This window comes from Anguilla rostrata, chromosome 2 (assembly GCF_018555375.3).
Source record: "Anguilla rostrata isolate EN2019 chromosome 2, ASM1855537v3, whole genome shotgun sequence".
Lineage (NCBI taxonomy): Eukaryota > Metazoa > Chordata > Actinopteri > Anguilliformes > Anguillidae > Anguilla > Anguilla rostrata.
In genome coordinates, this window is record NC_057934.1 from 18,157,119 (window position 1) to 18,183,095 (window position 25,977).

Sequence of the window (25,977 nt, forward strand, 5' to 3'; positions counted from 1 at the left end):
AGTTGGGAGGGTGTAGCTCGGTGTTAGGGAGATGACTGAGGTAAGTTGTGTAGGGTGTAGTTGGTGTTAGTTAGGTAGGGGGCTGAAGTAGGTTGTGGAGGGTGTAGCTGGTGTTAGTTTGGAGGGGGCTGAGGTAGGTTGCAGAGGGTGTTGGATGTTGTTTAAAGATGTATTGACAGGCCCCTCCCCCTCCCCCTCCCGTCCTCAGATGCAGTAGTCCACCGCACGCGCTCAGTGATGGAGGGGGATGATGTGCTCCTGCAATGTGAACTCCAGTCCAACCTGGCCTCCCCACAGTGGACATTGGACGGCAGAGAGCTGCAGGGTTATGGGCTCAACTCGGGGTATCGCGTCGGCAACGATGGCCTGCTCATTATTGGGGCCCGCGTCGAGCAGAGTGGCCACTACCGCTGCTTCGCTGTGGAGAACCAGGTCCAGGTGCTAGCGGCCAGCTACACCATCACGGTCCGGCCCGACTCGCCTCCCCCGACCCCGCCTTCGGGCGCTAAACGTACCACCACTACTATGAAGATGAGCCGCCCTTCCTCACCCACGCCCCTTCCCCCCACCAGCAACCCTACCGAACAGCCCCTTCCCTCTCCACCCTCTCCCCCTGCCCCCTTGCCTGCTGGCCCGGAGTTCCAGACCTACAGGAACATGGAGGTCATGTACATCTCCCTAGTGGTGATTCTGGGCGGGCTCTGTGTGGTGCTGTCGGTGGTCCTGCTCTACGTGGCCTTCTGCGTGCAGGGACGGAGGCGAGGCAGAAAGTACTCCCTGCAGGGCCTCCGGCTCGACAGGAAGAGGAGCTCCCACATGGAGCTCAAGACCGTCTCCAGCCACTGCAACGGAAAGAGGGAGGGTCCGGGCGCCAGGGGCAGCGGCGACGGTGGGGACACCCCCGACGGGCTCCTGCAGATAGTGCCGGGCGAGGGCCAGGCGTCGCCCAACAAGGACTCCTCCCCGCCCACGCCAGCGCCCCCGCTCCCACAGCCCCCTCCCCTGCCCACCTCCGAGTACGTCAACGGGCTTTCGGCCACCCTGCCCAGCGTCCTGCGCAAGATGAACGGGAACAGCTACGTGCTCCTGCGGCAGGCCGACGCGGAGACCACCTCACCGCTCTACCACTCGTTCACAGAGGAGCTCAACAAGATCCTGGAGAAGCGGAAGCACAACCAGCTGGTGACCAAGCCGGACGAGAGCTCTGTGTAGCTCCACCCTGTGGTGGGAAGGTCTCACTGCTTGCCCAAGTGCCTGAGGGCCTGTTTATCCGTCTTTACACCCCTCTGCGGTTTTCCCAACATCAAACTCAACAGGTGCAGCAGCAACCCCACGTCACATTTTCAGTTTTATAGAAAGTGTGAGTTCAGTTTCCCTGGGGAAGAAATATATTACCTGGTCAGGAAGTTCTGACTCAAGACTCTTTGAGAGAGAATTTTTTGTTGTTGTTCAAGATCTGTGGCTATCACCTACCTTTGGCACATACCTTCTCACCATGTAATGGTGAAATGGAGGTACTAAAGGTTCTTTGAGGGAGACACTCAACAAGTGTAATCACCATTTTCTAGGTCTGGATATTTCCCACAAAAAAGACATCTACCTCAGGAAACTAGTATGCACTGTTGACCCTCTGTGGATAATTTGGTAAAGAGGCAGGGTCTGACTAGAATAGCTGGATCAGTAGACAATGTTGATGAGGACGAGAGAATTGTTGAAGACATACACAGGGGCGGTGAGCTGGCAATGACCTATGTTACAAACTACAACCCACCCCTTCCATTTGTGGAGGGAAGGGGGCAGGGCTGAGACAGGACAGTGTCTTGCTACATATGTACACTGATGGCCGGAGTGACACCTTTGGGAAGAAGGATGATCTTCTCATGATGGAATAATACAACCAATACAACCCATGCCCCAGCTTGATTTTGCTTGCTTTTGTTCTCATTGTAAAATATGTAAATATTGACAGTGATGAAAAAGAAAAATCAGCAGCAGTCAGCCAGCCAGTGAATTACGCTGCCGCTTTGCTAATGTGAATGCTTGTGTAGAAGCCGAAAAGGAAGATTGGACATGTAAATCTTTTAAATCGTATTTTATATGAAGCAAATGTGATGCCAGTTGGCATGGATGCCAGTATTAATTGTTGGGATGCACTTTTTTTTGTTTCAACATGTCTTCCTGGGAGGCTGACCTCTGCCTCTCTTTGGACTAGTGAGAAGGCGGGGGAGGGGCAGGGTGTGTGTGTGTGTTGGGGGGGGGGGAGGGGAGAAGGCACGTCTGGACCTGGTTGCCACAGAGACATGGGCATCATGGGAGTGCTGGGAAATATCACCCCCCTTCAGAGGCACGTGGGGGAGGGAGGGAGAGGGGAGAAGGGAGGGGGGAGGGGGGTGGTTACATAACAGTCCCAGAAGATCACAGAGTCCTGTTTATTGTGGCTGAGGCACGAGACCACACTCTGTTTCCTACGCAGAGTCCTTTCCACATGACCACAGGAAATTAGGCTCAGGCTCGGAAGCGTCAATGATCCTGCAAGCACTTCAGTCATTACACGCCAATCCCTTCCTCCCCTACCATCCTGGACTGACAATATGGATCACTATACTGTTTGAGCTTCATGGCGACCAGTATTAGTAAACCCCTTATCCCTGTCACTAACCGGACCGCTTTCACAGCCCCCCGCGTGAACTGCACCAGAACATAGGGGGCGCCAGATAGCGGGGCCCAATTTCAAACGCAAGGGGTACCAGAGGTAAGCAACAGTTGAACTGCATGCGTGCTTGTGCGAGATGTTGTGTTGTCCATCACCTGTTCAAACCAACACTGTTAATGATGTAAACATTTTTCTAAAAGATTTTGTTACATTGTATCATTCAATAAAACGTGATCATTTAAATATGTCATTTTGATATGGTATATCACTCTGTGACACAAACCGTATAAGATTTGCAATGCAAATGTCCTGACACACGGAAGTGTGCCCTCGCCGCATGCGCGAAGTTGTTCCAGCGTTTCTGCAACGTTGCGGCAGCGTTGACGCTGCGGGCGGTTCGCTGATGAATTACGCGGAAGCTTCCGCGTGCTCCGTGAAGGCGGCGTAAAGAGCCTGTCAGTCAGAGCCTCACGAGACGGCGCCCTGCGGTAACGGTGGAGCGATTTGTTACGCCGTCCCGCCCGGCGCCGCCGGGTGCCCGGCGAGCGTGTTTGTCACGGTGCGTCTCGGCTGGCGGTAATGTTTCCCGCCTCTCGATTCTCTCTTTTTCTGTGACGGGGAGAAAAGCGGCAGCCTGGATCGACTCGGTCGGGGGCCGCAGCTCAGTTGAGGGAGATGCCGCGTGTAACTGACAGGGCCGCTGCAAACAGGAGCTCCTCTCTCTCTCTCTTTCTCTCTCTCCTCTTTTCCTTCACTTTCATGCTCTTTCCTTTCCTCCTCCCCTCTCCTCCCTGCTCTATTGCACATCTGTCAGGCTCCAGCTTCCTCTCCCTCCCCTCTCCTTCCATCTCCTCCTCTCCCCATATTCTCCTTCCCTCCCCTCTCCTCCACTACCTCCCCTGTCCTTCCATCACTTCCTCTCCCCTTGTTCTCCTTCCCCTTACCTCTCCTTTCATCTCCTCCTCTACCTCCCCTGTCCTTCCATCTCCTCCTCTGCCCTCTTTGTGCTCCCCTCTCCTCCTCCCCTCCCCACTCTACTGTACCACAAGTCTGTTGGCTTTCAGCTCTCTCTGCCACTCTTGTCCCCCCCCCCCCCCCTTGGGAAATGGTGTGACCGTGACAGCCCCTCTAATCAATTAGACCTAGCCTTCAGAGGGTCCCTGACCTTCCCTGTGATCCGTAGATAAGCACCCCAGCCCGCGCTCGCTGACGTGGGTAAACAGCGGTAGCGGTACACCGCGTACGCACGTCCGCAGGCCGCACGACTGACTCCGGCGTGCCGCGACAGGTCCGGCCGCGCTGGCACACGGCGTTCTCTCCTCACTCCTGTGCACCTGAATGAGAAATAATGGAAAATAATGGTGCTCTCCAAAGCTGCCAGAATGGTTCAGGAGCAGCGAATGAGCTGGGATATCAGCATAGCCTAGCTTTGATGAATGCTAGCTTCGTTTCCCATTTTTGAAAAATACTGAGGTAAAAAACAAGCATTTATGGACACTTACAGCCGTGAATGTACACTTTAGTACATGTGTTTCTCATGCACTGAGAATAGTTTTATAAAACATGCAGGCAAACTACTCTTTTCTTTGTTTTTCATATGTGGAATTATTGGAGAAGAAACTAACAGATAGTTTTAGTGTAAACATCTAAACAGCATAGACAAGGGTGTAAAATATTTTTAACGAGGTGACAGGAGGTGCCTGGTTCTGTATATGTTATTTATTCCTGATTGGTCCACAGAAAGGTTGTTATGAATAATGTGTGTTTTTTCTCTTTCCTTAGATATGAAGGAATTTACACACTGGCTGGGCCTGGAGTGGGCTATTTTACCTCCTAGGATTAAACCTGTCACAGGCCGTTTCCCATGGAAAAGGAGGAGGTGTGGACAGTTGGAATTGTGGTGGACAGTTTTAAGGAAGCTTCAACAAGATCAAACAAATCTCTCTGTGCTGTCTCCCTGCATCTCACCCCACCTGTGAACCACAGGACAACGAGGCACTGTTGAGCTCGAAAGGGAACTGGTGTCCATCTCACAGGAAATCCCTGAGGTTGTGTGACATGCTTACTACCTGGGCGGTTGGCGGTTTTCACACAATTAACGCACACACATATGCACTCTGGCAGAACCATGCAGAAACACACACACTGACAGACAGACAGACACACACACAAAGAAAAATAAAATATTAGAAAGCTGTCGTTTTGTATCAGTCTTGCTTTGCAATAATTTGAATCCCACAATACCTATTTGAAGACAGTGATTGCCAATGTCCCCAGTGGACCGCTGGCTTAAATCTTACAGATATTGCACTAAGCGTTTACTGTGGATGGTTCAGTGGGAACACAGTATGAGCATTTCTCATTTACGTTGCACTGTTTTGTAGATTAGGATTATAGGTGTTGCTTTGTGTTTCACATTATTCAAAGCAGACCGTTGTGGGTGGCCTGTCTTGTTTTTGTAAACCACGCTGTACTTTATGAGCTGAGTCACGATGTTCGTCCGACAGTGTTTGTACCAAGCGAACACACGACCAGGTATCAAAACACTGAAAAGGGAAAAGATGTTGATTTCGTTAGAGAACATCCAGAAACAAATAGCACTGTTTATTAATTGTGGACTAGGGTGTTTGTGTGAGGAAAATCAAAAGGAAAGAAAAACTAAAAGGGAGGTGTTGAGTGTTGGACACCACCCATGGTGCCCTATGTGCCTGAGACTTCCTAATGTGCCAATTTGATATAATGGTTAATAATAGTTACATCTTCACTTGTTTTTATTATTTTTTTTACCAGAAAAGAACACAAGGGACCCTTTGCTCATGATCATGTGGTGGTTGCATTTGTATTTGTGATACAGGATATGCACCAGCTGTTTGAGGTTTACGGTTTATATTTTGTGGATACTTTTTGTTCAGTTTGTACAATATCCATGTTTTACGTTTTCATGTTATTTTTCTTTTTTTTCTTTGTTTTGGGTGGGAGGTGGTGTTGTTGGGTTGGGTAAAACTGAAACCAACTCTTTTTAATGAATATGAATTTCACGGCACAGAAGGTGCCCTCTCAATGTGTACATTTCTTTAAAAGAAGCCATTCCATCGACCTGACACGGTGATGTGTAGGGCAATGCTTTCCATTGTAGCCTACACCATGATTCCTTTCTATAGGTCTGCTTAATTTATGATGCTTTTGGTATTTTTAAGTAAAAATTATATAATTATTAATCTACTCAAAATATTCATTTTTTAAAAAGGAGTATGTGCTAACTTGCTGTACTGATTATGAACTGATTAAGAAAAGGAAATTAAAATGATGGTACGGTCTGCAGTACTGTACATGCACAGAATTGCATTAACTGAAGTAGAAATGTTATTTACATATTTCCAATCTAAATTAAAGATATATTTCCTGTATTTTCACATAAATTACCATATTTTCTCAGATGGGGCTGGCTCTTATTCTCTGTTCCATAAGGACCTACTTAACAGAATGTCCTGCACAGGTTTCTACAGGCAAGCCAGATACACATTCTATATATAGTCCCAGTCAGGGGGTGCAGCAGGGATGGGGGGTGGGGGGGGGGGGCACATGTGCCATTAGCCCAGTATTACTCAAGAGACAGAGCAGTTATTGGTGGGGAGGAGGATTTGCAAATTATGTGACCCCCCCAAATTTTCTAACACCCCCAGCCCCCACTGCCCCCCTCCATTCCTCCCAAGAGTAAATTTTCTGAAAACAACCACTCTCAAATTCTATATTGCATGGAGCTTATTGGATGTTGATTGATTCCTGGGTAGGTTACGAGACACTATTTATTCAGCGAAGAATTCAAATTCCATTCCAGCATTGCTTTTTCTTCACTCCTCTGGCATCTGCAGAAGAGGTAACCTTGATGACATTAAATCCCAGAGATTCCGTCTGTTGGATCCAGCTCCCCCAAACATACTGTAGCTGGGGAGGGAGTAGGCAGTGGTGTCCTAGTTAGTTTCTTTTAAAAAGTTTCTGAAGCCTGTTTTAAAGTTTGCGTACTGCTCCCATTGCATATTTGGCCTGTTCTATGGGATGCTGTTGTAAGGTTTGAACTCATATCAGTGTAAATATTACAGCAGTACCACTGTACAAACTGAAATACTTGTTCTTATGTAAGTGTATGTATATTCAAGACCAGTGAAAAGAGAGTGTTCTACTTGTATTTTTTTTTACCGTGAAAAACCTTTCAGCTCATGCCTGCACTGGCTTTCAATACTGTAGGTCCTATGTATTTTGATTAGTGGTTGTATCATAGATCGCCATTCCAAACTATAGTAATAATAACAGCAGGAAATGTATTGTGTTCTGTGCCAGTTTTACTAATTTATTTCATAGCCTAATAGCGTATATATTTTAATATCCATTCATTAAAAGCCACATTATTCACACAGTTACACTGGATAAGACTGTGAGGAGAGTGTTCTGCAGATGCTTTCTGGCTCTCACGTTCGGATCCTGTCCTGGCCATTGCAGATAAGAACACTGGGAAATGGAGTGTTTTGTTTCCTGTTGCTGCGTGGCTCTGCACTGTTGACGGTGTCCCCTTCCAGCTTACCTTCATCACAAAGCACTCAGCATGGTAATGACAGCTTACCGGCAGTGTGGGCGTCAAAGCGTTACCCTACCTTTGAGGGGCGGAGCTTGGAGCAGTGCCTGGGAGAGGAGTGGCCAGGTTCAGTAGACGGGTCAGGTGGAGGGACAAAAGGAATACTCACTGAGCCGAAGTATTTCCTGTTCCATTGACTCCTTATAAAACTCCTTTTCAGGGGGACTGGCTTCCATCTGGCAAAGCCTCTTGGATACTTTTTGCAGGCCCTAAAAAAAGGCTCTAATCCACTTTATTTCTCTTGACATCAAACCCGTTTTTATTTTCAGTCTTTATGGATTCCTCCTTCCCCAGTTTCCCGTTACACATTTGCATGCCATATTAGGAAAAAAACTGTGAATAGGTCAAATCAAATAAAACAAACAAACAAACAAAAAAACATTGGACTGGGGACCTCAACTTTGTAAGGATGACATTTTGGCAGCATTATTTTTCCATGGCTGCAGGTTTTTGGTAAGATGTTTGGAGCACGTATAAAAATTAAGTTTTGTAAATGCCTTCAACAGTGTTGTTCTGCAAGAACTGATCAAACTTCTATTTTCATAATTAAGACGGTTCCTTTCAACGTTTTCTAAAAAAGAAAAAAAAAACAATTTTGTGGAATGGGGTGATGCACTTTGGAGGGAAAGACTGTCAACATGGATTTAAAAGAAATCTCTAGAGGGCTACTGTGACATTTTTTCTGATAGCTGTAACATTTTGCAAAATACACATAAACTCAAACGTGGCATCAGTGTGTGCAGTGTGTTTTTTTGGCAAAGCTTCACTATGTTTGGCAGATGTGTCATACATTCATTAGCTCTTGAGGGAGTATGCATGATTTATTTGCTGCCCGTTTCCTTTTCACACCGGTCAGTAGTCTCTAAATTTAAGGTCATGTTTTCCATCTGGTGAATCTACTGAAGTTATATTAGTGAATTATTTAAGGAATGGCAAACCTTTCAAATCATTTCAAGGACAAAGTTCTTTAAAATGGAGGAGGAGGGGATAAGTCACCTTAACAAACCTTGGTGAGCCATGACAGCGTGTCTGACACGTATACTTGCAGCACGTCAACATTTGTGACAAAAATGTTTAGTGCTATTTAGTGCTGACATTTATCAGTTTACCACAGTGTGCTGTCATAAAAACAAAAAATAAAACGACAGTTGACATTCTTCAAAGTTTGGGGACCTTTCCATTGAGAACCCTACTTCTGCGCAAAAATAACAAGATTATGAAAATGTATTTAAATGACTTTTAAGAAAGAGCATATGGTACAGACCGACCCTTGTGATTGTGATTAACTTCAGGATCAGCTGTGATAAACTGGGCTAGATTAGATCACTGCAGGTGGAGAAATGGAATACTCATTTTCGTTGAGAGGACTTGGGAATACGGGCACGAAAGCCCAATTTGACTTGAAGACTCCAAAGTCCCAAAAGCCGATGCCCAGGGTGTGGGATTTACGCCCAGGTTTCACTGACAGAACCTGCCTATGGCCCAGCTGGGGCTTCAGCTGTCGGGACTCCGTTCCAGATTGTTCCGCCAGCCCGCGGTGCTCCGGTTTTGGCTCCGGCGCAGCGTCGCTTGCGACCGGAGCGCCGAGATCTTCCGGAGCACCGCAGCCCCCTTGGTATTAGCGACTAATTAAGACGTCGTTATTATAACTTCGTTATGCGACTCGATATTCTGACGAAGGGCGAAGTCTCAGAGATCAGCCGCGTCCCCTAGCTAGGAGCTTGGAGAGGGCAGCACTGGCGCACACAGCGGTTGCTTAGCAACAGAGATCCTCATTTAGATTTTTTTTTTTTTCCCCTCAACATGTCCAGATTTGCAGTCATTTTTTTTTTTTTTTTTTTTTAAGATGACAAGCAAGACAAGCCTTCATCAGGCACTGCCAGAGCCTGTGCTGGATTTCATTAGCCAGCACCGGTCAGCTCAGCAGGAATCAAAATGCGCTAACACAGTATACTTTCTGCCACAAGGTGATTTATAACTTCGACACTAACTAATAACTAATGAAAGAGACGCACATTCACCCCATCCTTTGAATAACATCAGAATTCCTCTCTGGAAAGCATGCTCACCTTGGCTGGCCATTGAGAACAACAAAAACCTGTCAGACGGGCGCTCGTAAAATGATCAACAAACAACAAAGAGGATTTCAGGTCTGGTTTAAAGTGGTTTAGCCACAGCGTCTTGTGTGCTTTCGCCTGAGCTCTGAAGGCTGTGTACAGAGTGAGCAGCTCGTAATGTTCTCTCCACACCCGGGCCGCTGTTGATGCAGCATCTCAGATTAGCGTTCAGAGTACTGACGTAGGGTCAGGTTTACCTTGCCCGTATCCCGGCCTTCTGCATTATGAGCTAAAAGGCAAAGCTGATCCAAGATCAGCACTCCTGCTTTGGGACGCCTTATGATACAGGCCCTGGTGACTGCCAGTGTGAAGTCCAGATGGGGATAGCACCATCAAATTGCCTGGCAAGGTACAGTCCGGTAGAGAACCTGGCATCTAGAAGTATAGCGTGTGTTACCGCATTGTGAGAGTACCCGGAGGTAGGCTAAAGTGATGCCGGATAAGAGTGCTTGGCAAATGCTAATGCTCTGAGCCCTTCAGTCTTGAAGAAAATCTAATCCACCAGAAATACGACACCAAGCAGCATTAAACTGCGTGAGGCTCAGTTTCAGTAATGGATGCACACCTGAGACGAGCGTACTTCCTGTTGGTGCAAATCTAGCGTGCCGGGAAGATCGGCTTTACTGAGGTGAGAGCAGGACATAGCAATCAGCTAAAAACACTCATTCACACGCACAAGGGAGTTCACAGCACCCAGCTTAAAACAACACTCATTCACAGACATAACAAAGGAGCTCACAGCATTCAACTAAAAACACTCATTCACAGACACAATAAAGGAGTTGTTTGTCAATCAAAAAACAGCAGCCACTTTATTACACAGAACACAAACAGGTACAGGTTCCAAAATGGAGCCTGCAGCCTACTGGATTGGACAATCTCATCTCCCCCAGGCCAATATGAAATTATTCCATCAGCAAGCCTGTCACACTGTCATAAGGTGAGATAACTTGATCTCATTTGCTGTAACACATTGCAACAGTGCTGAAAACGCTTCTCGAGTTGCCATTTCATAGACGGGATGCATCTGTTCAGTCCTTGATAATAGAGAACTGAGTAGTGTGGCCTTCCTCAGTCAGAGCCAAACTCTTGCCTCTCCTTCAGTCGTGCTGCAGCACTGGTTGGATGGGGGCACTGTCCCTCCATCGCCCCCTACTGGAGGGCGACGGTGGTGCATTTGTGGCCGAGGTCGCTGCCAGCAGGGGGGGGCTGCGGACCCCTGCCGTCCCGTTCACTGGGCCTGGGAGTCCTGTGGCTTAATTGGGCCGATGGAGGGAGGCCGGTTGGTGAAGGGGTGCCACTGGCCCTGGACGCTGGGGCTGCTGGTGTGGAAGGGCTTGCGGATGCGGATGATGTCCAGGCCCGACTGCTCCGACAGCTTCTGCACCAGCGCGGCCACCTCCCGCGACGGCTTCGCCGTGACCATCTCCTCCCTCACGTTTCCGTTCACTGCGGGGACAATCGCACGCAATGTAAGCGCACACACGCACACACACGCGTGCGCACACACGAGCAGACAAAAATACATGCACACACACGCTACATACACGCACATGGACAAGCACAGCACACAGAACACATACACGCACGCACAGGCACCCTGACCAAAGGATATTTTTGAATGCACACACAATGCTCTCTTTACAAAGTCTCGTCTTTCTTTTAAAATAAATGAAATTACATTTACATAAATGCACCTAAAATGAGTTGAAGCTAATTTTACACTGGAGCGCAAACACACTGGAGGTGCATTTTAAAGGGATCTACGGATATCCCGGCTGCTTGGTCCTGCTGAAAGTGCGTAAAACTTGAGCCGTTTGTCATTACACGCTGATCCATTCACAAGCAAACAGAAGCGACTCAGAATCTCACAGCGTAAACAAAGCTGCTGTCGTTATGCAGCTTGGTATTAAGTGATCGGGTGGTAATCCTCCCCAGCTCTACCGGTAGGACAGAATTAGATATCGAGGCCGTCAAGCGCTCTGGAAGACGTCGCCGTGCGAGCAGGCAAATGACGCAGCTGGGGAGGTTTCGGCGAGAGCGTGCGAATAACCCCCGCGAAACTGGAGCAAACCTGGGACAAGTTCCCGAAGCTGCGTACGTGAGCTGAACGCAACAATCTGATCCCTCTTCTCACAGAGGCAAAAAAGAAAAACAAAAACACGGATAAATAGAGGGATCAGGTGAAGAAGGACAAAAGGTAAAATCTCAGCCCTTTTCTCCCCTATCGTCCATCGTCCTGGGAACCCTGCAATTACGCAATGAGCTCAATCCAGAGTTTCGTAGATAAACCAAACACAATGCATTGTGGGAAACTGGAAAGGGGTGAATACAGCCAGGACAGATGTTCACTGAAAAAATCAGCCCAGACAAAAATCTAAATTAAAACACAAAAATGTGTTGCAGATGGGGGCGACATAGCTCAGGAGGTAAGACCGATTGTCTGGCAGTCGGAGGGTTGCAGGTTCACACCCCGCTCTGGGCGTGTCAAAGTGTCCTTGAGCAAGACACCTAACCCCTAACTGCTCTGGCAAATGAGAGGCATCAATTGTAAAGCGCTTTGGATAAAAGCGCTATATAAATGCAGTCCATTTACCATTTTTACCACATGATGGCCAGCTATTCAGAATCAAGTACCTTTTGCTTGCTTTGTTTCACCTCACTGAAAGTCCACACTGTTAAAATAAGGTGTTTAGGAGCCCCCAGAATGGTGGAAACTGAGCTGAAGAAGCATGCAAGATTAAGGAAAATGTCAAATAAATGTTTTAATTCATGATTTCTGATGCATTTTGGTGTGCTCCAGAATAGAGAATAAATGGTATGCATAAACCCACATTAAAACCTATATTTGTCTATACATCATTTTCTCGAAACACCTGGGGGACACTTCTAAGATGGATGAAATTCAACATTGTCCCAATTTATCATTATATTTCTGTCATTACTATCAATTCTTCCTAGTAATAGAATGACGAGTCTTAATTGTACATTTAGACTATTAATTAACAAAAATGATAACAGTAACAAAACTACAACCATGTTGTCACAATGCCAAACTTGCTTTGCATATGAACATATTAAAATATCATTCTGTCATGACATTGCAGTCATTAATGTCAATCCTTTCAAGTATTAATTGTTCATTAATTAATTCAAATAATTCATTTATCACCCTTCCTCCACAACAAATATCGTAACAGTATGACATTAAATTAATGACTTTTTAAAAGAGTGCATTTGGCTAAATGATTTCTAAAAAAAAAAGTGACTTTGATACTTTTATGAATTCTACTGGGTCTACACTTTACAGAGAAAGATGATACGATGATGAAAGATGTATGTTCAACCATCATTTCACATATGAAAGTGCTTGTAAATTGCACTGACTTCCTATTCTGAGAATATACACTTACCTTCCATTTGACACCAAATGCGACGCATAACATGACTTTCAAATTTGCATCACCGTGACCACTTCTTGGTGTACCAGCCCTATATATACAGTACAGGCCAAAAGTATTAGGCCACATGTGTTTTAAAAAAAATAACTTTAGGTAGAAAATAATTAATTTATTAAATGCCCATTTATTGAATAACAAAAAAAAGCATAAACTTTTTTTGTTCTATTTCTACCTAAGTTTTAGTTAAAAGCAAAATCTTAGACATGACTTTCCTTGAAATAGCTTCATTTGGCTTTAATTACAATTAAACAAACTATTGAAAGTCTATCCAATCATTTTGCAAAGTGGGAGGTAGAGGGGTGGGAGGGAGGTGGAGAGGTAATTAAATTGAGTGAAATCCTATCTACCTTATGTTAAAAAAAAAAAAAAAAAAAGAAAACACTGGTAGCCTGTTGTGCAAGTAAAATAGGCAATAAAGAAAAAGGAGTTGGGCTTAGATGTGTTGGGCCAAGTAAACATTGTGGCAAGAAGGTCATTCCCAGTGAGAAATTGCAAAGAAGCTTAAGTTTTCCTGGTGCAGAGTTCACTACACCCACAGAAGGGTCCAGCTTATGGGCAGTAATGTTAAAAGGAGAAGACCAGGAAGATCAAGAGGCAGTAGACAAATATCATGTGTTGTCTAGCAAAAGATGGTGCAGTTTTATGATGGTTTCTATTATTACACACCACAAGGTATTTGTCTTCTACCTCTGATGTTATCCTTCCTCTTCCTCGTCTTTTCCTGGTCTCTCATTCCTACCCATCAGCCGCACCCTTCTGAGTGTGTGCTGAACACTGTACCAGGAAATCTTAAGTTCATTTGCAAGTTATCACTGGGAATAACCCTCTTGCCACAATGTTTACTTAGCCCCACACATCTAAGCCTAACTCCTTCTTCCTTGTCATATTTCTTGTAACATTAGTGCCTATTTTACGTACACTACAGGCCAGTGGTATTAGGCTACCTGTGGCATTAAAAAATTTAAGGTAGATAAGATTTCAGTCTAAATAAATTTAACTTCAATAAATACACGTAAATTAACTGAATTATTCTTCTACTGAAAGGTTTTTAAAAAAACCATAGGTGGTCTAATACCTTTTGCCTTTACAATAAATTATTGTAGGTATGTTCCATACATTATCAAATAAAAAAGTATTAGCAATTGATACTCAAGTAAGTTAATGGGTTGCGTATAAATAATTAAGAGCAGAAGCTGGCACAAAATCCAGAAACAGATTGGACTTCCATGATAAATAAGATCCCAGGATGGAGAGTTAAAAAAAGAAAGAAAGAAAAAACACCACCATATGTGATGCTACAAACTCCCACTACAAAGAAAGAAAAATGTCACAGTATGATGGCCACTGAACAATGATTGTGAAAAATCCATTAATTATCCACCAAACTCAGTGACATGTACACATATGCATCAGACATAATGCTATATGTCTCTATTATTTCTTCATGCAACAGCTCTTGCTGTGTCCATCTTTGTGTCAGACTAAGTACACGGTCTTGATCCTGGGTGTCAGAGATTATAACCTCCTCTCCATATAGCCTAGCTATCAAACGCAGAGAGTGAAGGTTGGTGGACTGTTTTTCCTTGACATCTACATTCTGTACAGTCAAGTAATTTGTGAAATAGTCTCCAAGGGGTTTGGACAGACCCAGCCCAATTGTCTCTGGGACACCTTTCACTTTAAATAAGGTTCCTACAATGCACATATCAATACAAAAATAAGACCAAAATTATTCCAGTGAGGTTACAAATTCACTTCAGGTCAGTGACACTGTTCTGTTCAAAGTCTGGCATAACTAAGTGCATAATGGAATGGGTGCTACAGTTTTGTTTTTTTATCAGGGATTACATCAGTAATATAATGTGTCTTCAATAGAAAATTACAGTGAATGCCAATTTTAAACAGGATTGTCAAGCTAACTGCAGGGTGTGTCATTATACATGTAAATATGTAGTGACGAATGAGGGACAGTTGGGTTAATTGAACCCAATTAGATCTGATCTCCAGTGAAAACAGGGAACCTCCTGTAGCTACTGATGCATTAAATATCTATATTAAATCGCCAACCTAAAAAACGAAGAATTCGGTAAAGAACAATACTGAAAGCACACACTACTGAGAGCACAAAGCACAAAGGGGCATGCCGACCAGGGTCTGCCTGTCAAAAAGTAATAGCGTGCTTACAACCCACAAGTCTAGACTATTAGCCTGCGGACTTGTAGTGTAATAATAACTTTTAAAACCACAATGACTGATGTGCGCCGTTTATGTAAAAGAAAAAAAAACACTTGGATCAAAAAGACATATCAGAAAATGTTTGAGACGCGCGCCACCTAGCAGAAAAAAACGCAAATCAATAATCGCAGCAAAATTACTTTTTTTTGGAAAAAAGATATATTCTGCAAACAATCACTTAAGTATAAGAAAGTACTCACAGTATTCTGCGACTATTTTGGGGATCCTGCAGGACTGAGGCGAGACATAGACCACCGTCCCCGGGTTCTTTTTAGCGAAATCCACTACACCCTCTTCAATGTATTCCCTGCGACAAAAAATAAAATTGTCATTGCAAAGATGACCGAGACCGTGGCGTGTTATTTTGAAACACACTGATGTAGCAATCTAGCTGGACAGATTAGCAAAATAGCATTAAGAAGACTCAAAAATATACATGGTGACCTAGCTGCTAGACAGGTTGACAAATAAGCTAACTACGGCCTGTAGCCATATTATATTATCATCTTGCAACAGTAGGGCTAAACTGCAAGTCACCTCGACACAAATACCGCGTACCAGCCACAATCGTTCGGGTCAACTTTCTAATCAGTTGGCAAATTAAATAAAAAACGTGAATTTACAATGCAACTAGCTAGCCAGCACGCCTTTTTACATGCTACCTAGCGAACTACTCAACTGACCAAGCAGCCAAACAAAAAGCTGTATAATTAACAATACACTGGTAATATCCTTCACTACGATCTCATAGCTACAACGTTTATAATTATTATTACAATGGGGTTAGCCCAGCTAGCTGGCTAGTATAAGTCTCACCTGACTCCCAGTGAACTCTGCGCCTTCTTTGAGAATATAAGAGAGATGCGCTTCAACTGACAAACGTATCGTCCCACACCATTTTGAAGAACACTTTGCAGAAAGCGACTCGGGGTACCCCTAGACGTCATATTTAAATAATAAAAGGCTGTTAGTTAGCAAATATTAGCATAAATCTGCTACCCTTCACACTAACCCCATCACTCTATTTCTTTAGAGGACGTTTTAAAAGCAAGAACAAGAACTGACATGTGCAGAAACAGTACGGAAATATTAAATTCCGGGCTGATATTTGGCCGTCGTTATCTTTGGACCACCACAAGTTTCTCATTCAATATTGCGATTTAAATCAGTCATTTGATCAAGTGTTTTATATATTTTAAAAATACTGATCTTATTGAATTATTACTGTAATCATATAATGTTCATATATTAAGATATTAATTTTCTTCAGAGAATGTACGATCTGTTTTAGGTTTCTCACGGACTTATTTTGAAGTGCACTTTACCCATCTAGGCGCGCACGCGAAAATAAAATGCGTCCTGAAGCTGAGGGCGAAATAATATGAAACAGGTTGGTTAACGTTCTTTCATGCTTCTGTTGTTTTATGTATCTCGGATTAAGTAATGACAGTAGAGTGTTAGCTACACCCATGTTTTAAATCCTCTGTGCGTTTTGGTTATTCATTTCTGTTCAAAAATAGGTTCTGTTATGTGAAGTTGTTGGCAAGCTAGATAGCTAACAAGCTAAATGTCATTATAGGTTGCTAGATAGCTGTATTTTTGTCTTGCTGCCTGGTGTACTGCCTGCTGTTTTGCTCAAAATATGTACGGTCTGATTTAGGCTCAGTGTTGAATTCTAAAGATCGCAATGGCATTGTACGGAATTTGTAGTCCATTTTCTGAACGATCTAACTGTTTTTTGCTGAGGCGCTCAGCTCTAACAGTGTTCAGCAACGCTGAAAACTTTATGAAAATATGCATTACTTTATTTTAAATATATGGGGGGTATTATTGTCTCAAAAATAAATAAACAAATACATTTAGCTGACCCACAAATAAATGTAGCTAATCCATAAATAAATGTAGCTATTGCACACATAAATGCAGCTGATACACGAATAGATACAGCTGGTTCACATTTGTGCTTTGCCTGTCTCCTGCATTTATTTGTGGATATTGAGACAATCCTCCCTGCACGATTATCAAAGAAATCCACACACACACACACACACACACACACAAAAAAAACATCCTTTCCCTAACGCCCAGATTTACTCCGACCAATCACAGCATGTATATTGTGATTGGGGATTGTCTGAAAAATACCCAGCTCCATTTATTTGTGGATTGGTTGCATTTATTTGTGCATCATTTACATTTATTTATTCATTTTTGCGACAATAATGCCCCATAGAAAATAAAAGGTGTTCTTTTCATGTCGCACGTAGATGAGATGTTCGGTGACGGATAGCGGCGAACACACATGTGGAGGTTCGGCTCACTTCTGAAGGGGACGTCCTGTCTCCTCCCGTTCAGGGAGCCGCGGTCTTTCAGGCACTTTTCAGTTTTTTTGGTGAGACACAGCCCAGTTTGGTCTGCTTCTGCACAGTCTTCCCCTGCGTGTCTTCGCTCGCTGCACCCTTCTGTGCTCCTCAGCTTTTGCAGGAGCTTCAGAAAGAATGCCAAGTCCACATTGGACATCCCGGTCACGCCTATCACGGTGACGGACATCAAGCAGTACCTGCGGTCCAAGGAGATCCCGTTCCACGATGGCTACAGCTGTCTGCACGCGCCCAGCTTCTTCCTGGAGCCTACAGAGGCGGCCGGAAGGGACGGGTTCACGCTTTTCATCGATAAGACCACCGGGCAGTTCCTGTGCAAGGAGACGCTCGTGGAGGGAAGCTGGGAAGACCTGCAGGACTGCGTGGAGGTGATGCGAAAGGAGGGTCGCTCATGCCTCAGCCCCGACGTGCTGCTGGGATACCCGGAGAGCCCGGAGGAGCAGGAGGTGAAGGAGATGGAGCTGCGGGAGGTGCAGAGGATCTGGTCGGCCTCCGTCTCCTTCTCCGACCTTCCGGATGAGGAGGCGCAGCTGGTCAGGACCATGTTCGGAATCGACAAGGTCTCCAACGCCACGCTCAAGCGGTTCGGCGTGAGGTTCTTCAAGCCCACCAAGAGCCTGGTGTTCCCCTGGTTCGGCGGGCGGGACTCCGGCCTGCGGGGGCTCAAGCTCCTGACCGCCAAGTGCGCCGGGGACGGCGCCGTGACCTACGCCGACGCCACCCTGCCGAAGCCGTCGGCCTACCACAACCTGTTCGGCCTGCCGCTGGTGGGCCGCAAGGACTCGGAGGTGGTGCTGACGGGGCGCGAGTTGGACGCCCTGGCGGTCAGCCAGGCCACGGGGCTCCCCAGCCTGACGCTGCCCCGCGGGGTCAGCTGCCTGCCGCCCGTCCTCCTGCCCTACCTGGAGCAGTTCAAGAGGGTGACCCTGTGGCTCGGCGGGGACATCAACTCCTGGGAGGCCTCCAAGATCTTCTCCCGCAAGCTGGGGCTCAAGCGCTGCTCCCTGGTGCGGCCGGGGGAGCTGCAGCCCTGCCCCAGCGAGGCCCTGGAGAGGGGGCGGAGCCTCTCCCGAATCCTCAAGGCCTCCATACCCGCCGCGCACAAGTCCATCGTCTCCTTCCGCCAGCTGAGGGACGACGTCTACGGGGAGCTGGCCAACAAGGAGCTGGTGGCCGGGGTCAAGTGGAGCCGCTTCCCCGAGCTCAACAAGATCCTGAAGGGCCACCGCAAGGGAGAGCTCACGGTCTTCACCGGTACGGTTAGCGCCTTTTATCTGCTAGCACCATCTGTCCATTAATTCATTAGTCCATGCTTCATCCGAAGCACACTAATCCAGCAATGTGTTTTGCAGTTGTCATTTGAGGTAAATTTGATGTTTGTACAAATGCCTGTGCAGCTCATTACTGAGCATTTTACAAGTGCAGACCCAAAGCACATCTGAGAGTGCTGTAAAACTGTTGGTATCAGTCCTTTGGTGCAGCACTTTGAATCATTTCATGTTCTGCTAAAATTTTCAGCGGACTTGGCGGCATACTAACCGGCTTATCATAAGCCCTGAACTGGCTCAAAAGTTGTGCAAGCTGAAATGTGCTAGTAGCACTATTCTTCTTTGCCGTTGAACTGCACTACAGAAAAGTTATAAAACATTGTATTATGTTGCTGTTGGAATATACTGCATTGACATTAAAAAAATGTTAAAAAGCAAAAAAGGTTATTTTCCGTGCAAGGCAGACAATGGGCTTATCACAGAACTGTTAGGATTTGATCTTTCAGTGCAGTGGTGGGTGGTTGCCATGGTAACCACTTTTTTTTTGTGTGTATCTTCTCTGTATACAGGCCCCACAGGCAGCGGGAAGACCACCTTCATCAGCGAGTTCGCCCTGGACCTGTGCATTCAGGGGGTGAACACGCTGTGGGGCAGCTTTGAAATCAACAACGTGCGGCTGGCCAAGATCATGCTGACCCAGTTCTGCATGCAGCGACTGGAGGACAACCTGGAGCAGTATGACGCCTGGGCGGACAAGTTTGAGGACCTGCCCCTCTACTTCATGACCTTCCACGGACAGCAAAGCATGAAGTAACTCGTTCTAGGAAGGCTTATGTGCACTGTAACTTCGCAGCTAACGCTAAATGTTCTCACAATGTTACTGGAATATCTTGTCATAACAATGCCAGTACATGGCAGCAATATTGTGATAATATTGTAGATATAATATTTAATGTTACTTGGGTGTCTGCGTGGTTGAACCAAACACCCAAAGGCAGTTCTTGGATTTTATGTAGTTAAAATTAATATCAAGTCATTTATTTGTTTTCACAATTCTTTAAAAAAAAGTATTTGGGAACTGTAAGTGTGAATGCTTTTCTAAAAAACTTGCATGGTTGGCACAAGATGACTTACTAACAGGTTTCTGAGATGTGAAATGCAGTGGCACATCATTTGAATGAGCACACAAGCTATTTCCTTATATATACTGTGCATTGTCTTATATATGCTTTGTCAGTATATATTTGCAGCCTTTTATGGTTTTTATTGGTCCTCTCTTGCTGACTCCTCCCCTGTCTCTGCAGAACTGTGCTGGACACCATGCACCATGCTGTCTATCTGTACGACATCAGCCATGTGGTCATTGATAACCTTCAGTTCATGATGGGCCAGGAGAACCTCTCTGTGGACAAGTAAGATCTTTGCACAATGGAGCAACGTGGATGTGAAGTTGTGAGCCGTGAACAGATCTATGTCAGGACTTGAGTGTGAACTTTAAAGGCTGCAATGAAGTCATCTGAAATTTCCAGAAGTTTCTCTACAAAGTTCTGTTTGTTTTAACATGGTAATCTCCTTATTATAAAGAACATTATAAATGGCAAGTATACTGCTGAAAATAGAAGAAAGTGCCTTTTGGTTGAGATAGCTTAGAATTTATTTGAGATTATTTATCTACTTGAATATATTGTATATGCAAAAATACAAAAGCCTCAAAATTGTTTTGGTTCAAATCTGTCTGTAATTTTACGAACTGTTGCACTTTGTGATTAGTAACTTGTCCTTGACGTCTGCTTGGCTGCAGGTTTGCTGTCCAAGACCAAATCATCGGGGCTTTCAGGAAGTTCGCCACACACAGCAGCTGTCATGTGACCCTGATCATTCACCCCAGGAAGGAGGAGGACGACAAGGAGCTGCAGACGGCCTCCATCTTCGGCACGGCCAAGGTCAGCCACTGAGGGGGCCCCCCGGCCCACAATCCCAGGGCCTTCATTATAATGGGGGATGTGCTAAAGCGCGTGGCTAACAGTCGTACTTTTCTGTGAGCAATATCAGGCTGATAATTTCATTTGACACACTGGGGCAAGTGTTGTGATGATGCCCTGGATTTAATCACATTTGTTCTTAACCTCAATCAAATGCAAATGTTTGTTGTCTGACTGTCACCAAAATTAGTTTGCCGCATTGCGTCTGGGATGGAAAAAAAAACTATAAGTTGCTCTGAGAAGAACAGACTGCTCTCGGGGAGAGAGGAACATGTCAGACAAATGGAATTTGCCGGTGGTTTTTCCTACAGGCCAGCCAAGAGGCGGACAATGTGCTCATCCTCCAGGAGAAGAAGCTGGTGACCGTCCCCGGCCGGAGGTCCTTGCAGATAGCCAAGAACCGCTTTGACGGAGACGTGGGCATCTTCCCTTTGGAGTTCAACAAGTCCTCCCTCACCTTCTCCGCCCCCCTGAAGGGCAGGAACAAGCTTCGCAAGGTCAAGGGCGACAAGCCCGACGCCACAGAGACGGAGGAGAAGGTGGAGAAAGCAGAGAAGGTGGAGAAGCCCGCCCGGGCCTCAAAGACCCCCAAAACGGAGAAGGGGCTGGTGAGGGTTGGGGCAAAGGGTGTTCTGGAAGGTTCCGCCAAGGGTTCGGCGGGGGTGGGAGAGAAAAAGCAGCAAACTGGGTTTGAGGAGGTGATCAAAACAAAGTAAGCTATGCTTTATGAAGAAGTGCCTTTTTTAACTGGCTGGAGCAGACAGAACCCAGGGTTTAGGTGTCACCACAGGAGAAGTACTGACTGCATGTGGAGGTCTGCCACACTGAAAGAGTTCCGTTTAAGAATATGTGATCTAAGATGCACAACGAATAGCTAAAACCCAAGCACTTCCAAGTTATGGTGTAACTTGTAATGGACTTACATAATCGTGTGCATTTATATAATGTGAATGAGCAGCTTTGTGGGGATGTGTTTCAAGGTAAATCTACCATGAAGATTTTCCCACTGAAAGGATTGTACTTAGGTAGTTTTCAACTAAAGAGTGTTTTTTGGTCTAGGAAAAGTTAAAAGATAATGGGGAATAGTGGTGAGTGACTACTGAAGAATGAAATTCAAAATAGACTGACAAGTGTTGAACAATTTTTCTTGATAACTGTATTAATGTACTGTACAATATTACTAATTACATTAATTACAAGAACTTTACAAACAGTTCATCAATTACTGATTTAAGCCATGGCAACCTCCTCAAAAGTATTGAAACGCCTTTGGAAAATGGTCAAGGAATGTAGACGTCGTCCATTAAAAGCATGTGGTGTTGGAAGCCTGCACCAAGACAGCAATGATGATAAGCTATTTTCTGTTAGTACTTCATTCACACTGAAAATGATTTTCCCCTCTTGTTACGCCATTTTATAAAATGTTTATAAATACCGATTGGTTTCTGATGTTTCTTCCTTAATAAAATGTAAAAATGAAGAAGTCTCCATTTCTCTTTGCGTTGGCTGCATTTACGTACTTGGTCCATCAGGGGGCATGCACGTCAAAGACGAGGAGAGATGATCTCACAATTCGTAAGGCTTTGACGGGCCGCGCGATCGAGGAAGACTGCGTCACATAGTCGGATGATATCTGTCATTGTAAACCCGTTAGAGCAGCTTGACCAGGATTAAAATTCTATATTTATTTTATCTCTTGATAATATTTTGCTCAGCCGCATGAATCAGTGTGGGGGTGGATGTAGATATTAAAGACACAAGTTATCTGACAGCTGAGAACATGCCACGTTATTGTTTTATGATTTGGGTCTTCAGCCCACTGACTATTTCTGCTTGCCAGTAGCCATGTAATATTAATGGCAAAAGACACAATTTGTATGTCTCCCTACATTGTTTTTATTATCACTAACAGATTGAGTTATTTTAGCCTATTATCTATTTAATAAGGCCACCAGGTTGTGGGAACAGCGCAGAAAAAAATGGTTTTACGGCAACATAAGTCAGTAATCTGAAATAGGGTACTCGTTTTATGCTGAGCTAAGCATGCAGCAAGAACTGTGCATTGCTCTTACGTGGCTCAATCGATTTTCCGGTGAGCATCTTTCCACTTAAGTTTGTACTTCCAAATCATAGTAACTACAATGTGAACTCCGCATTGAACCCGAGGCTAGCCAGAACCTGCATTCAGGGATTGCACGCAGTGAAGCCTCACTAGTAACCCATATAAACCATAAGGGCATCCAGCAAATTCACCAGGCAACAGGCATCTCCCCACTCTGTTGAGCTTACAGGTGATTGATAAGAAAGAAGGGGTCGACAACAATTTGGCATTCTCATAGATGTGCCTTGCTGTGGATTGGTGGCCTCATAAGTTTTTCTTTTTCCACAAAGGCCCTTATCTCATTGGCCCTTGTCATAGCTCAGGAGGTAAGAGCAGTTGTCTGGCAGTAGGAGGGTTGCCGGTTCAATCCCCGCTCTGGGCGTGTCGAAGTGTCCCTGAGCAAGACTCCTAACCCCTAACTGCTCCGGTGAATGCGAGGCATCAGTTGTAAAGCGCTTTGGATAAAAGCGCTATATAAATGCAGTCCATTTCCCATTTTGTCCTCAACCGAAGATGGTCAAATGGCATGCCATAACCAGAACACAATCGGTGGTCAAAGAGGATGTGGGCGTCGCGCTGATTCACCCATGTGAACGCATGGGCTCTTGAGTTTGCTTGATTGCTTTATTCTTGTAAAGGCAGGTGATCTTTGACTGGCGGGTTCAGGGCTTGCGGTCCTCTATTCCTGAGGGATTGTTTTTCCCCTTTCAGTCAACATTCAGAAATTTAAAACAAGGATCACAGACTCTTCAGCCAATCGGTGACTTAAATCCATCGTGTTGGAACGCAGTTCATCAGATTTTGCTGACAATGTATGCCACAGGCACCTAACCCTGGTCCCGAAGAGCAGCAGGGTTTGCTTGTTTTCGTCGGCCTTTGTTATTTTGTTTGTGTTTGATTGATCGACAGAATAAAGGAAGTGATTACACAGACCCTGTGGCTCTCCAGAAACAGAGTTAGGGTTGTAGGATATTTTCATATCTATACTAGAGCACTCAATACTGTACATTTAAATGCATCGATTTATTCTGGGTCAAACTTGGCCTGTAAAGTGTTCTGTGGCAGTTCCTTTCTAAGGAGTTACATCAATGAGGACCATTGAGCCTACTGATTTAAAAAAAACAAAAAAACTTTACCCCTTTAGTCCTAAGCAAGACTACTAGATTACTGACATATTTTTATAGAAATGTCATTTTTTCCATTATTCTGAACAAATCTTGTTTCTAATGGTTGTACGTTATAGTCTTCTTGTACACTCTGTTGAAAATTCCCAGGGATGTGGTGAATGTTTTCAAAATTTTCCACTGTCTAAAGAGGTACAGTATTTAAAATTAAAAAAAAACTTTTTCCCCAAATTTACAGAGCGTGGACTGTAGAGAATGTTGCCAAGCATTAGGTAAGCGGTGGGAAACCTACATTCGCAGATGGGTTTCATTTGCAGGCAGAATTCTCTGGAAACAGGCTTAAAGCTCTTGAAGTTAAGTTCGGGCTGTGTACATGTGCAGTGGTGGGACCAACCTCTTCGTCTGATGAAAACTGCTAATGCAGTTATGAAATGTTCACACAACAGACAGTACAAATTACCTATTCATGAAACAAACTGAAACCATACTCAGTTTTGTCTCTTTTTTGTGTGCTCAAATCAATATTTTTTAAACTGTGTTATGTCATACAGAGAGTTTGTGGATGGCAGGTTTACCTACCATACCAATGAATTCACATTCACATTTGGGCATTCAGCAGACTCTCTCATTCAGAATGGCATGCATGGAACAAAGCTAGACCTAAAAACACATTAATCACAGAGGAATTATGCTCAGCTCAAGTGACATGTGCAAAAAAGTATTTTTTTATATGAGATATGAAGGCAAGCGAGTTGTATGGCAGAAATGGCAGTAAAGCCAATTGGTTTAATGTGAAGTGTACTTTGGGAGACAGGTGGCTGGTAAGCCATACCATCAAGTTATAATGTCAGCACAGAGTTAAGCTGGTGGTTATGTTTTGCGGTGCGTTGCAGGAATCGAGGCAGGAGGAGCAGAGATTTTGTCTGAAGAGCAATGGTCTTTTGTTCGTGAGCTCACTTAAGCCAGGCTTCTAAGTGGAGTGAAGGTCGATTGTTATACGATCCCGTACCCAAAAAAAGGGATTACGTCTCCTTTCGGTGAGTCATAGCGGGCGCGTCCCCCGCGACCGTGATCTCAGTCCCCCTTACGGCGCTCTATGGCAGCGGAAAGCAGGGCCCTCCCCGCTGCCAGGGCGGACGCAGCTGCAGCTGGGGTTGTGTAAGGTCCTGTTTATGGGGCCAAAGACGGAAAGGGCCCTGGGGATTACCTAAAAGCGGGTAACGTGAGAGGGGCCCGCCTACTCCTTTCCAGTTCCCTGTTGCCTCTGGTGCCAGAGAACTCTCTCCGGCGTGGACCTCGGCCATCAATCGTCTCATTGGTTGATGGGGATTATGCATGTGATCGATCGGGGGAAAGAAACATTTGCTGTCTAGTTCTGGGTTCAGCTGGCTGATGCTGTTGTGTGCGTGGGCGTGTGATGCCAGACAAAAATGCACGGTCTAATTTCCAGGTTGGCCGTGATGATGCGAGTGATCTGAAACTGGAACCTGCGGCCTTTTACGAGAATGTACTTACTGCACGCCAGGGGTTAGAGCTTGGGGTATTAGGCTAATGGATATCAAGGGCAGACAAATTACAAATTCATGTTGTTGTTCTCTGGCCTGTCAGGCTGCTAAATTTGTAGCCGAGTTCAATTTTTGGTAGTTCATGTATATACTGATATATGAGTAGCAGAGCTCCAGTGGCGCAATCGGTTAGCGCGCGGTACTTATACAGCAGTACAAAGCAGAGCAATGCCGAGGTTGTGAGTTCGAGCCTCACCTGGAGCATACATTTGGCTGCAGTGTAGTAAAATGGGTCTTGCAACCTAAAGGTCACAGGTTTAATTCCCACATTTAGGACACTGCTGTGTTGTTGTACCCTTGAGTAAATTACTTGTACTGAAGTACTAACCTGCATTTCTTCAGTATATATCCAGCTAAATGGATGCAATGCAAATGCTAAATTAAAGTTGAGCAAGTCGCTCCGGATAAAAGCCTCTGCTAAATGCCTGTCACTCTTTATTTTCCATTAAGGTAGAGCAAG

The 25,977-nt window shown here is 45.1% G+C and overlaps 3 protein-coding genes and 1 non-coding gene across 5 annotated transcripts in view; 3 read left to right on the plus strand and 1 right to left on the minus strand.

Moving 5' to 3' along the window:
* The window catches only part of sema4gb (sema domain, immunoglobulin domain (Ig), transmembrane domain (TM) and short cytoplasmic domain, (semaphorin) 4Gb), a 56,295-nt gene extending 50,207 nt beyond the window's left edge, over positions 1-6,088 (plus strand). The window contains exons 15-16 of one of the 2 annotated variants that reach the window (XR_010328222.1): positions 209-2,752; positions 4,436-6,088. Coding sequence is in view for 1 of the 2 variants with exons in the window: in XM_064320947.1 (XP_064177017.1) it covers positions 209-1,212 (1,004 nt within the window). In the remaining variant the exon portion in view is untranslated. Of the gene's footprint in view, positions 1-208; positions 3,517-4,435 lie in introns of those variants that run through there. The other variant, XM_064320947.1, reaches the window with a different exon arrangement.
* Positions 6,089-10,182: 4,094 nt separating this feature from the next.
* Positions 10,183-16,185, minus strand: mrpl43 (mitochondrial ribosomal protein L43). Its single transcript, XM_064320949.1, has 3 exons — positions 15,913-16,185; positions 15,297-15,403; positions 10,183-10,849 (listed from the first exon to the last, which is right to left on the minus strand). Exons 1-3 carry the CDS (start codon positions 16,041-16,043, stop codon positions 10,632-10,634), a joined length of 456 nt encoding a protein of 151 aa, XP_064177019.1. The 5' UTR covers positions 16,044-16,185; the 3' UTR covers positions 10,183-10,631.
* A 164-nt stretch (positions 16,186-16,349) lies between these two features.
* Positions 16,350-22,210, plus strand: twnk (twinkle mtDNA helicase). The gene is made up of 6 exons (XM_064320948.1): positions 16,350-16,486; positions 17,364-18,731; positions 19,315-19,555; positions 20,050-20,157; positions 20,547-20,688; positions 21,039-22,210. The coding sequence occupies exons 2-6, from the start codon at positions 17,399-17,401 to the stop codon at positions 21,441-21,443; spliced, it is 2,229 nt and encodes a 742-aa protein (XP_064177018.1). The 5' UTR covers positions 16,350-16,486; positions 17,364-17,398; the 3' UTR covers positions 21,444-22,210.
* Positions 22,211-25,627: 3,417 nt separating this feature from the next.
* On the plus strand, positions 25,628-25,721 carry trnai-uau (transfer RNA isoleucine (anticodon UAU)). The gene is made up of 2 exons: positions 25,628-25,665; positions 25,686-25,721. It is a non-coding gene; the product is annotated as a tRNA-Ile (tRNA).
* The last annotated feature ends 256 nt before the right edge of the window (positions 25,722-25,977 follow it).